This window comes from Anastrepha obliqua, chromosome 1 (genome assembly GCF_027943255.1).
Source record: "Anastrepha obliqua isolate idAnaObli1 chromosome 1, idAnaObli1_1.0, whole genome shotgun sequence".
Classification (NCBI taxonomy): domain Eukaryota; kingdom Metazoa; phylum Arthropoda; class Insecta; order Diptera; family Tephritidae; genus Anastrepha; species Anastrepha obliqua.
The window spans coordinates 138,820,412-138,833,951 of NC_072892.1; the positions used below are offsets into that span (position 1 = coordinate 138,820,412).

Here is a 13,540-nt window from a genome sequence, read left to right on the forward strand (position 1 = left end):
TCCCAAGCGTCTTATCTGCGGATGCTTACACAAACTTTTGCCTTTCACAATCGAAATCGTATTCGGCAGGTTAACATCAGCCCATTTGCAATAAAAATAACAAAAATGCAGCCAGGAAAAATAAAAATAAAAACACAAAAAGGAATAAAACACACAACAACAAAAACAAACCGAAAACTTTACAGCACTGCCAACACAAGCAATGAAATCTACGAACGAATGAAGCGTAGAGCGCGCCGAGCACCACTTCGCTTACAGAATTACGAAATTACAGGCAAGCGCCTATACGTGTATGCATGTATGGATGTGTGTATTCAATCACACACACACGAGCACTTACTATACTCAACTATGCAATATAAGCGTGTGCTGCACGCTTCAATCAACAACTTAATTCAATTAATTTCGAAAGACTCGCTGGCGAGGAAACACGCTAGAAGCCGCCGTGAAGGCGATCAAGCCGATCGACAATTAAATTAAAACACATTAGAATAACATTATCACACCGTTGATGGCGGTTGGGGGGCTGAAAAGATGGCAGCGTTGATGGTAGTAGATGCGTGTGTGTGTGTGTGTATGTGTGGTTAATTGTACGTAGTTGTAAATGGCACACATACAAAAGTAAGAGACAACTCGTACACTAGAAAAATGTTCACAAAAATTTATGGTCAACAATTCAATACGCGAAATTGCGGTGCTCCAAATGTCTATGCGCGCCGAAAATGGGTAAGTGCGGACAACTGAGTGAGTTAGTGAAGTGCAAGACAGTGTGCAGCGTGTGGCTAGCTGCGAATTTTCCGCAAAACGTAATGATCGATAATGTAGATTACAGTGGTGTGAACGTAAATAGGAAGCGCAAGCGTGGTGGTCAGTGTGAGCAAAGGCGCGATTGTGGGGAGGAAGTTACCAAAGACGTGCATGTATGGTACGTGTTTATGTTTTTGTCAGTATGTAGCGCGGTTAAAACCCGCCAAGACGTTTTGAAAATTACAAAAACAAAAGAAGAAAAAAACAAATATGTACAGTAAAATCTGTCTAAAGCTGGGCACAGACGGAAAACAAATCTAAACAATCGGTTGCAACTCATTTTGTCACACGTGTGAGGATTTGTTGCCAATTTTATTGTCACGCTTATCGTCGATGAGTAAACATGGAACGCGAAAAAGAAAAGTGGAGCAAAAGAAGAGGGAAAAAGGCGATCAATGTGGGGGCAGGACTGCTTACTGTTGACATTTGTCTGTTCATGTACACAATTCAAAAGAAATAAGAAAAATCGTCAACTTCGCTGCACACACGCAACCGATCCAAGTGCGCCACACATGCATCAATCTGTTGAAATTTCAACCGATTGTTTGGACTTGTTTTCCGTCTGTGCCCAGCTTAAGTTGAACGGAATGACTGGCACCGTTAGTGTTGAACTCGTGTCATTTTTTTAAGTTTAAAAACAAAAAAACCGAGTTTCAAGAATTGAAAACACTTCGGCGGCAGCTCACAACTGTATGGAATAAACAAAAGCAACAAAGTTTTTTAAGTGAAACTTCTTAGGCGTCGATGGACGAGCGAGAATGAAGAATAAAATTTCAAAGGCCATGCAACGTTTTGGGCATTTCCGTTCCGCGAGAGAGAAAAAAGATATAACGTAAAGAAAAAGGAGAGAGAGAGAGCTATTCCTTCTTAGATACACTTTAGGCTATTTTTCCTGAGTTTTTCCTTTTGGTTGCTAATTTCTAGTGAGAAATAACACTTCCTACTTTTTGGTGCTTCTTGGTTGGTGCAAACTTGTGACAAATATATTTTTGGTGCCTACTTTTTGGGGTTATATTTCCTTGGTGTCTACTGTTTGTGGCGTTTTCTGGTCTCAAATTTTTTGGCGTTTTTTTGGTACCTACTTTTTGGCGCTTATTTCCGTGTCCTGGATAGTGTTTGTGCGTACTATAAAGTGCTATCCATTCCGGGTTCGGATTTATTGGTATTGCCTTGCGGTAATTTTTGCCATTATGCGACCTAGACCGGTCGACCCTTCTCCGTATTTTGTAAATTTTGTCTATTTGTATTCTCTGCAAATGTTGTGAATTTATTTAGATATATATTCTTTCTCTCTCTCTCTCTCTCTTTCTCTCTCTCATTCTCTCTTGAACGTCTTTCTTTGTCTGCCTTGAAAGTTTCACTTCTGTTATGTGTAATACGCTACACGCACTTTTTTTTGGGGTGAAATGTCACCTTGACAACGAGCATAAACTTTAAATTGTTTAATCGATACTTTACGAGATATCCATCACTACAGCCATCTACCGAGAAAATAATGGATTTCTTTTCGCCAAACTAATATTTAAAAAAGTCGAAGCCATTCATAAATTAATGAGTGCAATGATACACTGAAAAAGTTGACAACTTCCCCAGAAGACGCCCAAAAACTAAACGACCTCTCCAAAGCGAGATCAGAAGATTATGGATTTGCTTGTGGATTGAGTGAAAATGAAGCAATTTTAAGTGTTAATGTACCCAAAGACACGATTCGAGGACGTTTACGTGAAGAAAACTTTAGATTCCGGCGCACAGTGAAAAACCCGATGCGCTCATTAGCACCCATTGAAACAAGGCTGGCATGTGCTAAGGCTAGTTCAAAATTGAGCAAATGGAATATTGATGGATAAATCTTCCTTTCTGGCGAATAGTTGTATACAAATATTCTAGGGTACTGCTGATAATCGACAACTTCAATGAACGGTTAAGCATCCAGTTAAGGTTGATGTTTGGGGCTGCTTCAACGTAAAATAATTTGGCCATTTATTTGAGTTTATGCTATTTGCAGGCAGTTTTGATGAATACAATTTACCAAAAAACATTATTACCGTCAGCTGCGAAGGTGTGTGAATGAACTAGCCTTCCTTGGGTTTTATAAGAAGCCCACGAATTCAAGCTACGAAGTCGAAGCTATGTAGAGCGGAAACAGTAAAATGGGATTGAAATGTTTGATTGGCCTACACAGTCGCCTGATGAAGAAGCTAAGAACCTCCACCTCATTGAAAAATTTTGTAACTAAAGAGTTGAATCTACAAATGGATAGAGCACGACAGTGGCACAAAAGGTGCGAGATCGTCTCTTCCTCTTCTTCATTTAGGTAGCTTCTGCAGAAGTCATGTGTTCGTCTTGCGTAGCCTGTGAGCGTGTCTGCCTAGAAAACAGTGCCCCGGTATAAGAAAAATCAGGGATGCTGTGCGTTTAGGATTGAGAGTCGGCCACAATTGTGCCTTTCGTCTATTATTCGCTATTCTTAAAATTTTTCTCCATGTAATTTCGATGTGCTCTTTAGGAAGTGTAGTGTCGGGTCTTACTAGTTCATCAGCCCTACAATTCCCCCGCACTTCACTTATGAAATGTGGTCGAAATTACTCAGCCATCTCGTTGGGAGATTTGCGGCATTTTATGACTACCTTGCAGGTTCCCGACTGCTTTCGTTCACCATCTTTCATTCATATTTTTACAAAATTGATCAAAAATATGAAGCTTACATGTTTGTAGGGGTTCACCAATGAACTTTTCTGTGCTCTCATTAGGTATATGATATTCATTATATAGGATAATAACTTATCAATTATTTTTCTCTGACTTTGACATCAAAAATTAGAGGTGTGCTGCAGATACGTGAGGTATTTGAACAGTCAGTAATATCTATTCGTCCTACTCTTTCATGAAAATAGTTTGACTTACGTCGTTTACACTCAAATTCTATTTATTATTAATTATTCCACTAACGAAAGCTTCAAAGCTCACAAATTTTACTAAAATAAATAATTAGTATTCAGCTAAAATATCCCAAATACGCACTTCATTCCGTGTACGGCGGCAATTCATCATCCCTATTAGCTGGTATTTCTTCCTTTGTTCCATAATTCACACTGTCCAAACTGTCGTTTAGACGGCGCAAGCCCCCTTTCCTTGGCTTGAACTCTTCGCCACCTAGGGTGATGCTGTGTGGCACCTTTTTGCCGCGAAATTTTATAGCATCAAAAGCGGGTGGAGGCGTGGTATGCTCAGCGGAGTTATCACATTTCGATGTATGCCAAATAGCGATACGTTTCTTTGGCTTCTTCTTCTGCAGCAATTGCTTGAGTGACGATGTGGAGGCTGGCTTCACTTTAGTGATTTCGTTGAAACGTCGCATTGCGCTGTACTTACGTCGATAATAAAATATCTCCAACACTAAAGTGACCATAGCCAGGCCTAAGCCGAAGAGTGTGGCAATGAAGACGCCACCTAAACTTTCGAGTGAAATGCCTTCTTGCTCTTCGTTCACCGAGCAAGCTTTAATGCGTGACATATTCCAATATTTGGCTTTAAGTTCTTCGAAAAAGCGATCTTTCTGCAGCTCCAGTAGCGCATAGCTTAGCTCATCCTGCATGAGTGATAGGTATTGAGAGTCTTCAGTTTTTGAAAATCTGACACCAAACTTACCGCAAAATGAGAACCTTGTTGAATGGCAATGGCATAGGGCTGCTCAGCGAATACTTCTCCAACTTCGGTCAGATTACAGTTACGTGTCAATTCATATTTGATTTCGGAGGAATCATGTATAAATGCGAAATCGGCGTTCTCATGTTCGTTGACCTTGCGAAAGCCTTCCTTTGCATCTTTGACCGGCTCGGAACTGTTTATGGCAAGCAGTATGGTACCATATTGCTCCTTGATGGGATAGTCCCAAATTCTAAAAGCAAGAAACGGAAGGAAATCAAAGTAGAGTGTTCAAAAAAGTTATATATTTCGAAATTTTCAGTGCCAAGATCGTATTTCCCCAAGTGAGGTATAGCCTCTCAAAGACCAAAATAAGTAATCGACAAAGTTCCTAATCAACAACTGCTTATGTAACCAGCATTCGTAGCAGTCTTATGACAATCATCTTGGACCTGGTTCGCTTTGAGGAGTTATCCGAGTTTTGACTGCCATATAATCCGAGCTCAGCCCGGTATTATAACCGTCTAATTGATTTTGGCGACGGTGAATATCCCAAGCGACGAAACAGTGAACTGTATGAGCCTTCCAATGTCATAGACATAGCGCAGCGAATAAAGATCCAGCGGCTACATTGGCTGGGTCATGTCGTCCGAATGGGTACAAACGTACAGGCTCTGAAAGTATTCGATGCGATACCAGCTGATGGTAGCAAAGAAAGAGAAAGTCTTAGCAGAGGAAGAGAAAGGCTTCCTCTGCATTGGAAAGATCAGGTGGAGAAGGACTTCAAGTGAAGGATCAGGTGACTTCACTTGGTGTATCCAACTGGCACCGGTTAGCATGAGAAAGACGTGACTGGCACGCTTTGTTAAACTTGGCCAAAATTTCGTAAGCAGTTATCGCGCCAATCAAGAAGAAGAAGAATTGATTTTCCAAGTTATTTTAGTGCTAATTTCTACCAACCTGTATTTCTGATAATCTTCCGACACATTCAATGTCAACTCCTTCCACATGCGATACAGTGTATCCTCGGCAAATTTCATATTAATAAAATATTGATGCGTACTAGAGCCTTCTACGACGGTATAGTTGATCCTAGATTGACGCGCCAACTGCTCCAACGATTGTACTGGCGCCTGCATACGTTCCACCGTTAGGAAGGCAGCTAAGTTTGCTGTGAAAGTGGCCAGCATCAGCACCACAAACAGCCAATAAGCGGCGACCATTATGCGCCCAGAAACTGCTTTAGGCGCCTCACCACCGCCTTGAGGCGTGAAAGAGGTCAGTGCAAACCAGAAACTCTCACGTAATGTGAATTCTCTGCAATGCATTATTATCTCAAGTTATTTTGAAGAATTGACGAAAATATTATGTACGGATTATTCTTTACTACCTGCAAGGATATGGATAGGCCGCACGATTATTTCGGTAGCTATAGGGCGAATACTTATCGAGCAGCCAAATCATAATGGCACTACCAACCAGTGCGGCAATTATGCTGAACCAGACTTCCACCCGTAAGACGGTCATGAATTTGAAGAGTGACGTTTGCCGCACCGGTTTTCGCATGACAATCGATATACCCGTTTGCTCAAAATATGGCGCTATATAGTCTATGACACCCTCGCGTTCGGAGTACATTTTCAAAGCTGTGACCGCAAAGTCCGTTTCACCAGTAACTAAGTCGCCGACAATGCCATCCCAACGATCGTTTGTAGCATCATATCGCCCGAATTCGCCCGTGGTGGGTGGTACGAGAACGTAACCGAAATTTAAACGTTCCGACAGCGTCTTAATAAAGTCAATGCAGAAGCCCTCCCAGATTGTGTTGCCATAAGCGTCCAGTACCAGTTCATTGGTATGCGGATCGCGCTTCAAATAGTTCCATGGTATGGACTGCAGAAATGCGATTAAGGGGTTAATGCAATATTTAGCATGTTTAGCATTAGGAGTTTACGCACCTCAACCGTGCCTATACGAAAAAACCGCATCGGTGGACTGATTGTCTCATTGATCTTACGCAATTCATCATTTTCCCAAATCGCCAAATCGGTCACTGCTTCGTGTTCGCTCGAGTAAAAATTTATGTTGATCGTTGGTGAGTATGTGAGACGTGGCACATGATCAAACTCGTCCTTTGGAAAGCTGACATCGGTAGTAAAATGCAGAAAATCACTCAAAGGGAATTGGTCTAAAATATCAAATCCCGTTGGTGTTTCTAGGTTGGGGCTTGTGCCATTACATTCCATTGCGAACGACTGCAACCAATACATATTTGTTTGCTTAATTTCGATTAAACCGCGTAAAATTTCCAAAATCATTGCGCGCTGGAACTGGAACGGAAAAGTGCGACCTATTTTAAATATCTTTTAAAAACTCGAATTCTAGTGCTTACCGTAAACCCTTTGAGGCAATAAGTATCCTTCATCCTTAGCGCCCGACATAGTGTCTTCGGATTGATTGTAAATTTAGTTGCATACTCCACCGATTTCTTGAACTTAAAGACGCGGTCGCGTGTGTCCAAGTAAACGAAATGCCATTCGCGCGGTCGTTCGAAAAGTTTGCCTTCGGAGATCTAAATAAGAAAATTTGTAATACTTCAGAAACAAAGTTGAAGTTATTGTGCCCTGCTTGCCCGACTTGCCTTTTCAAAAATCGTATTCATTGTCGTGCCGCCGGCAAAGAGCGCGTAACACGAGGGCGTTGGCCGCAATTGTCGCACACGTTGCACAAAATCGCGCTCATCGAATGCGTTCAGCACCAAGGTGCGGAAGTGATAACCTTCGATGATTTGTATTATTGCTTCCTCGGTGTCCTAAATATATTTATTAGTGCTTACATACACAATAATATGGCATAATAGTAAAATTGAATACGAAGAACATCAACATACTCGGGAGTTCTCGAAGAGCATGATGCATTCGTGCCCGGATTTTTGCATTATAAATTGCGAAAACATTTTTAAATATGGCGTCAATAGGCGTTCCACTCGCAAAAAAGGAATCTGATATGTTCTCAGTAGATCGAGTCCATCTCGCCAGATGTGATAGGTAAAATCGATGACCACAGAAACACCGTCCATGGCGAGGCGCTCACAAACTGTGCGGTAGAGGGTTGGTAAAACGTTTGGGAAATATTATTGTATGTAAATTATTATTATTGGCGGCCGCCGTAGCTGAATGGGTTGGTGTGTCACTACCACTCGGGAGTGAATAGGTACGAATCTCCGTGCATGAAACAGCAAAAGGACAGAAAAAGGTTTTTTCTCATACCGGTCACCCCGCGGCAGGCAGTAGCAAACCTCCGAGTGTATTTCTGCCATGAAAAAGCTCCTCATAAAAAAAACCATTTGCCGTTCGGAGTCGGCTCAAAACTGTAGAACAACATCAAAATGCACGCCACAAATGGGAGGAGGAGCTCGGCCAACGTTGTTGGACTCCGATGACGACACTCCGTGGTCTGGAACTTAAGAAGGTAGAGTATCCCGATGAATGTCGTTAATTGTCTGTCTGTACACTGTCTGATCCAGTAATTGTCGGTCTGTTTTGTCCTCGATCTCTTCCGCGTAGTTAAGGAGGTGAATCCTGACATGCCTGGGAGGTGGCTCAGGTTCAAGCAGGTGTCTGCATGGGTGGCACCTGCGGTAACACAGTAACAGAAACTGCTTGCTGAACAGTTTATTATGCTCCTTTACAGGGAGCATATGGACTACGACATGTAGATGCTGAATTGGGGACATCAGCAGACATCCCGTCGCTATTCTAATGGCAGTGTTTTGACAAGTATGTAGCTTCGTCCACTGCGAATCACTGGTTCCAGGCAACCAGACGGGCGCAGCATAGTTTAGAACCGGCCGGCCTATTGCCTTAAATGTCGATAGCAACATTTCTTTATCTTTGTCCCAAGTGCTGCCGGCAAGCGATTTGTAGGGATTCTGGACTTTAGTGACAATAGCAGTTGTATGCGCTGAGAAGGAGAGCAAACTGTCGAAGGTAACTCCCAAGATTTTGGGGTTGTTAACAGTCGGAATTGGTGTGTCATGGACTTTTACCTTTAGTTTCAGTTTGACCTCCTTTGTCCAGGTGAAGAAGAGATTTGCTCTTTAACTATGGTGAAAAACAAAATTGTGATGGAAACTTCGGCTGCCACGTCACGCGGAGTTCGGCAGCCGAACTCTACACGATCATTTCACACATAATCACACACTCGTCCAATCAGTCGTTGTTCACATGGCAACGAAGTGCCTTTAGGTAAAATTATTAAAATGAATTTCCTCTTGGTCGCTGTTCGCTCAACGACGTATTCTCGGTTCGTTGAGCCCGAAAATATTGCTGCTGCGCGCCAAATGATTGAACAAGATCGTCATGTCACATACCATGAGATAGATGCATTCTTAGCCATTAGTGTGACGCACATGTCCTTGAGACGGTTGTGAATATTAAAAGAGTGGACAAGGTGCAAAGACTCGCATCTGTTCTCACCATCTGTTGTCAACCACACCAACGAAAGCATTATATGCGGCATAAAACCTTCTTCCAGTGGATCTGCAGGCAGCAATAAGGATGAACACCTTTAAGTAAATGGACTACGGCCACGGTAACATCCAAGCTTGCATTTTGGAGCTTTTCAGTCGAATGTACTATGCACTCCCGCCTATAAGTGCCATTGCAACGTTAACGACCCTTCCATCCTCAAGAGAGGAGTGCCAACGAGACGATATAAGACAGGGCGAGTCCATCCACAGATGACATCATAGTGGGTCTGTAGTGGGCCTGAGTGTGTCGTTAGACAGCCACCTTACCCAATCTAACCTAACCAATTCGGTACTCAATACTGATTTACAAAAAAAGTTGTTCCTATCGACTATCATTCGTTTCAATGGACGCCACACACTCTAGTTGATCAGTATTTTCACTCTTCTAAAGAAGAAAAAATGTTGTCGATTCATGGATCGCTTCAAAAAATGGAGCTTAATACGTGCGTCACTCGGAAGATGAGAAAAAGTAGTAGTAATCGACGGACAGTACTTCGAAAAAAATGTTCTTACCTACACTTTTTGAAATAATGTTTCATGTTGGAGGTGGTTCCTGATCGATGTAGAAATCGTGAATTTTGGCTAAATTTATACCGCGGTTTCCACTTGACTTAAATAGAGGCGATGGTAATAAATGGAAACACATAAAAAGCACTCGCAAAATAAAATATTAAATAGAGAAAGAAATAAAATTAAAATTAATAATAAAAATATGAAGTTGAACACAAATTACAATGCGGAATGAATAGTCAAAAAATATGAAAAACTCTATTTTTTTCTAATATAGTTGCTCCGAAATGTGCCCTATTTATAGACTCAATATCGAATTCAACAGCAATTCAAACAGCGGTGACTCCGATTTCCGTCAAAAATGTGGATATCGTCGAGTTGGACCGATTTTTGAACATTTATTTTATTGTCTGGCAATTGAAGGTCCGACTAATCTGTCTAAAAACAGTTTGGAACCATTTTATCGGGCTCCTTCTATTTGTGGCGTGCGTCTTAATTTTGTTCCTCAAATGAAGCGACCTACAGTTCTAAGCCGACTCCGAATGTGGCAGAAATACACTCGGAGCTTGCCATTGCCTCCTGAAGAGCGGTTGCTACAATGTGAAGTCCAAAATAAACCAGACTGAGCTGAAATAGAAACGACAGGAGTTCTGATAACTTCGAGTATATTTATTCCCTTTGGCCTCGATAAACTGTTTAGCGCGATCTAAAAGCTTTTCGAAAGAGTGTTTCAGGTCATTGACCGGAATGTACTTCAGGATGGCGGTACAAGCCTTTTGGCCAATTGCAATTTTCCGAATAGATAGAAGTCACAGGGAGCCATATCAGGCGAATACGGTGAGTGATTGATGGTTAAAATGCGATTTCTAGTCAAAAAAATCAGTCACAAGAGTGGATCGGTGAGATGGTGCATTGGCATGCAATAAGTGCCAGCCCTATTCACGGCAAATTCGACGAATGCGATGCAACAAACGCTTCAGAATGCCAAGATAGAAAATTGAATTGACGTTTTGGCCCGTTGGCATGAACTCCTTGTGGACAGTTCCTTTGGAATCGTAAAAATCGTGAAAAAAATGAGCATCGACTTGATTTTTGACTTCTTCAAACGCGATTTTTTGGGTGGTGGCTCGTCTGGGATCTTCCATTCGGCACTTTGACACTTAGTTTCGGGTTCATGTTGGAAACACTACTTTTCACCACCAGTTACAATGTTTCAAAGGAAGGTCTTTTCCCGCCTCTTTAATGAGGTCTTTCGAATGTTGAATTCTGAGCAATTTTTGGTCCTCAGTTAACTTGTGAAACGTGCACAGACCTTTTGAAAGCCCAAATGATCAGTTAAAATGCGATAAATCGATGTTTTGGAGGTATTTAACTCGAATTCATGAATTTCCACGATGATTTCGGTTCATTTTTGATAAATTTACGAATAATTTCGATGGAGTTTTCGGTGATTACTGATTTGTGGCGGCCCGTAAGTTTATTGTCATTTATGTTCTCACAGCCACCTCTGAAACATGTGGACCACTCATGAACTCTGGCACGAGATTGACAATCATAGCCATAAACTGTTTTCATCAATTCAAATGTTTCGGTAAACGTTTTACGGAATCTAAAATAAAATTTGATATTAGCTCTTTGATGACACAAACATACAGACACTTTAGACACCAAACTTTCACTGGAAGTCAGCTAGGGATATAACTTCCAACGCAGTAACTCACTAGAAAGATGGCGCCAATAAAAACATTTTTATAACGCCAGTCTTGTTTATTTTGGACTTCACCTTGTGTTAGAATAAACGTTTTTCTATCACTTGGTGTTTCGTGCCCATAGTTTCGAGGCCTTCCGAATGGTAGTCGCGCACCAGCCCACTCGGCTACGGCGGCCGATTATTTCTCCTAATAAACTCATCTATTGATTTTAAAGATTTTTATAGATTTTTTTTATAGTTGTTACAGTTAATTAAAATTAACTTAAATCCCAATTCGAAAATTATTTTATTACTTAGCTTATATTTTTTGCTACTTACATTTATCCATATTCTGCGCTTTATTTTTCTCCTCTTCTTCTATGACGACAACAGAGTACTGTATCTGGGTGTCTAAGTTCAACGCCTCAATTTCGTTTACTGCGCTGGCAACATCTACGTCAATACCTGCTTGCAAAGGATCAATCCAAAACACTGAAAGGGAAAATAAATAAATAAAAATTCATTTGCTGAATTCAAATTTGCTGAATTGACTGACTGATATTACCAATTTTCAATTCAGTTGCTCCAACGTAGCCGAAAAGTACAATAAAAGCAAGCTCTTGCATGAGCCACATCGTGTCGAAACGTTCGCAAACGTCCATTCACAGCGTACAGTAAGAAAGTACTGTTATAAGGGACTTTTTAGAACTGTGTCGTAAGTAATTTCCTAGAAATTGAAGCATCAAAATTGCAACGGGTGACAAGTCAAGGCTAAAATTTAAATTGCATTATAATTTCAAGTAATTTGCATTGATTTGCGGGCGCACACAGGTGACGCTCTTGAATTATTGAGACCCCTGCAGATGAAAGACTTGCAAGCAAAAGGGCAGAGCGAAGCTATCAAATTCCTGTACTTGGCATACAAATATCCATAAATATATTTACGAGTTATTTCTATAATTTTTTTTTTTTGATTATGCCAATCTAATTTGTTTTTCGTATTTCTTAAAGTGGAAAGTATTTGTAGGAGCAGTTACTCTACATGCAAATAACATTTCACAAGTAACTGCTTGTTTCTAAAAATCAGCTTGTGGTTCAACTTTCTGTAACCAAATTTACTTGTTTTCCCTCTTCTAATAATTTTCCATTCCAAAAACATTTTCAAAACTCACTTCTCAAACCCAAACTTATCCTTTCCTTCCTCACTCCCTCACAATAGGCAGCGCATTATTTGCATTGTGGCTTATAAAATAAGCAAAAACAAAGAAAAACACCCAGTTACACATTGCATCAGTGGCGCCAGCAAGAGGAAGCGGGCAATCGCAGTAATAGCGCAGACACACCAAAATTTAACGAAGGCCTCAACCATCTGTGTGATCCTTCTGGCAGAGAAATGTGAAACACAGATGGCGCTCCAAGCAGTAAGAAGGCGTTGTTCCTAAGCAACGACAGGTGGGCATTGCCACTATTTAGGACTGGTAGCGGCAGGCTAATCACCTACACTGTCAGAAATCAAAAATAGATTAACGAAACCAACGCAACACTGAGTCGTGTCGAGGTCCTATGCTCCCGAGAGGAGTGAATAAGGAAAACAAAAATAAGAATTATATGAGTGTCAGTGTATCTTGAATCACTTAAATTGTAGCATACGTTATATCTGCCCGAATTTCTTTTAAAATTTATCTGCCGCTTAAAAATCATTTCCGTTTCCTCGACTGCTTACTCTGTCTGTCTATGTACAGACAGTTCTTGAGCTGAGTGGCATTTGCCGTTTCGACACCATGCTCGCTTTGTTTGCAAACACAAAACAGCTGATGGACAAGCCCTGCTTTATTATTTCGCTTCCAGGTGATCGCAACTGGCGTTTACGTTTCACAATAAAGTTCACCAGGCCTTTCTATTCTAGGCGTTTTTCCCACAATTTTATATTTAATTTTTTAATAAAAAAATGGACTTCTTGCAGAGTATTTCGAATGTGATTTCGCCTGGTTCCTATTCACTTAATACTGGCGACTATTCACTTAATACTGGCGACTATTCACTTAATACTAAAGAGTATATTGGGAATGAAACTGAGTTCATTGTTTCGATAAAGTAATCTGTCTGTTTCATATCGCTCACATTACCCCACTGTTGACGGCTAGTCGCTGGCGTTTGATGTCGACTAACGCTGCCTATGTTGCTTGCCTGCCTGTATGCGGGACCGTGAATACAGATGGATTGCAGGTTTTGTTGGGTGCGTGTCCTCTTGACTTGGTAGTCATAAATCGTGCTCTTGCCTTCAGGTTGAGAAGAAGGCTCAGCATGCCGTTGCTGCAGGATGTATGGATGTCCCAGACGATGATGTGGAAATGGGG

The 13,540-nt window shown here is 41.1% G+C and overlaps 1 protein-coding gene across 1 annotated transcript; it reads right to left on the minus strand.

Moving 5' to 3' along the window:
* Positions 1–3,735: 3,735 nt before the first annotated feature.
* On the minus strand, positions 3,736–11,828 carry LOC129236309 (glutamate receptor ionotropic, kainate 2). Its single transcript, XM_054870620.1, has 10 exons — positions 11,749–11,828; positions 11,523–11,675; positions 7,343–7,548; positions 7,094–7,264; positions 6,845–7,024; positions 6,411–6,782; positions 5,843–6,345; positions 5,413–5,769; positions 4,456–4,705; positions 3,736–4,396 (listed from the first exon to the last, which is right to left on the minus strand). Exons 1-10 carry the CDS (start codon positions 11,816–11,818, stop codon positions 3,830–3,832), a joined length of 2,829 nt encoding a protein of 942 aa, XP_054726595.1. The 5' UTR covers positions 11,819–11,828; the 3' UTR covers positions 3,736–3,829.
* Between the last annotated feature and the right edge of the window lie 1,712 nt (positions 11,829–13,540).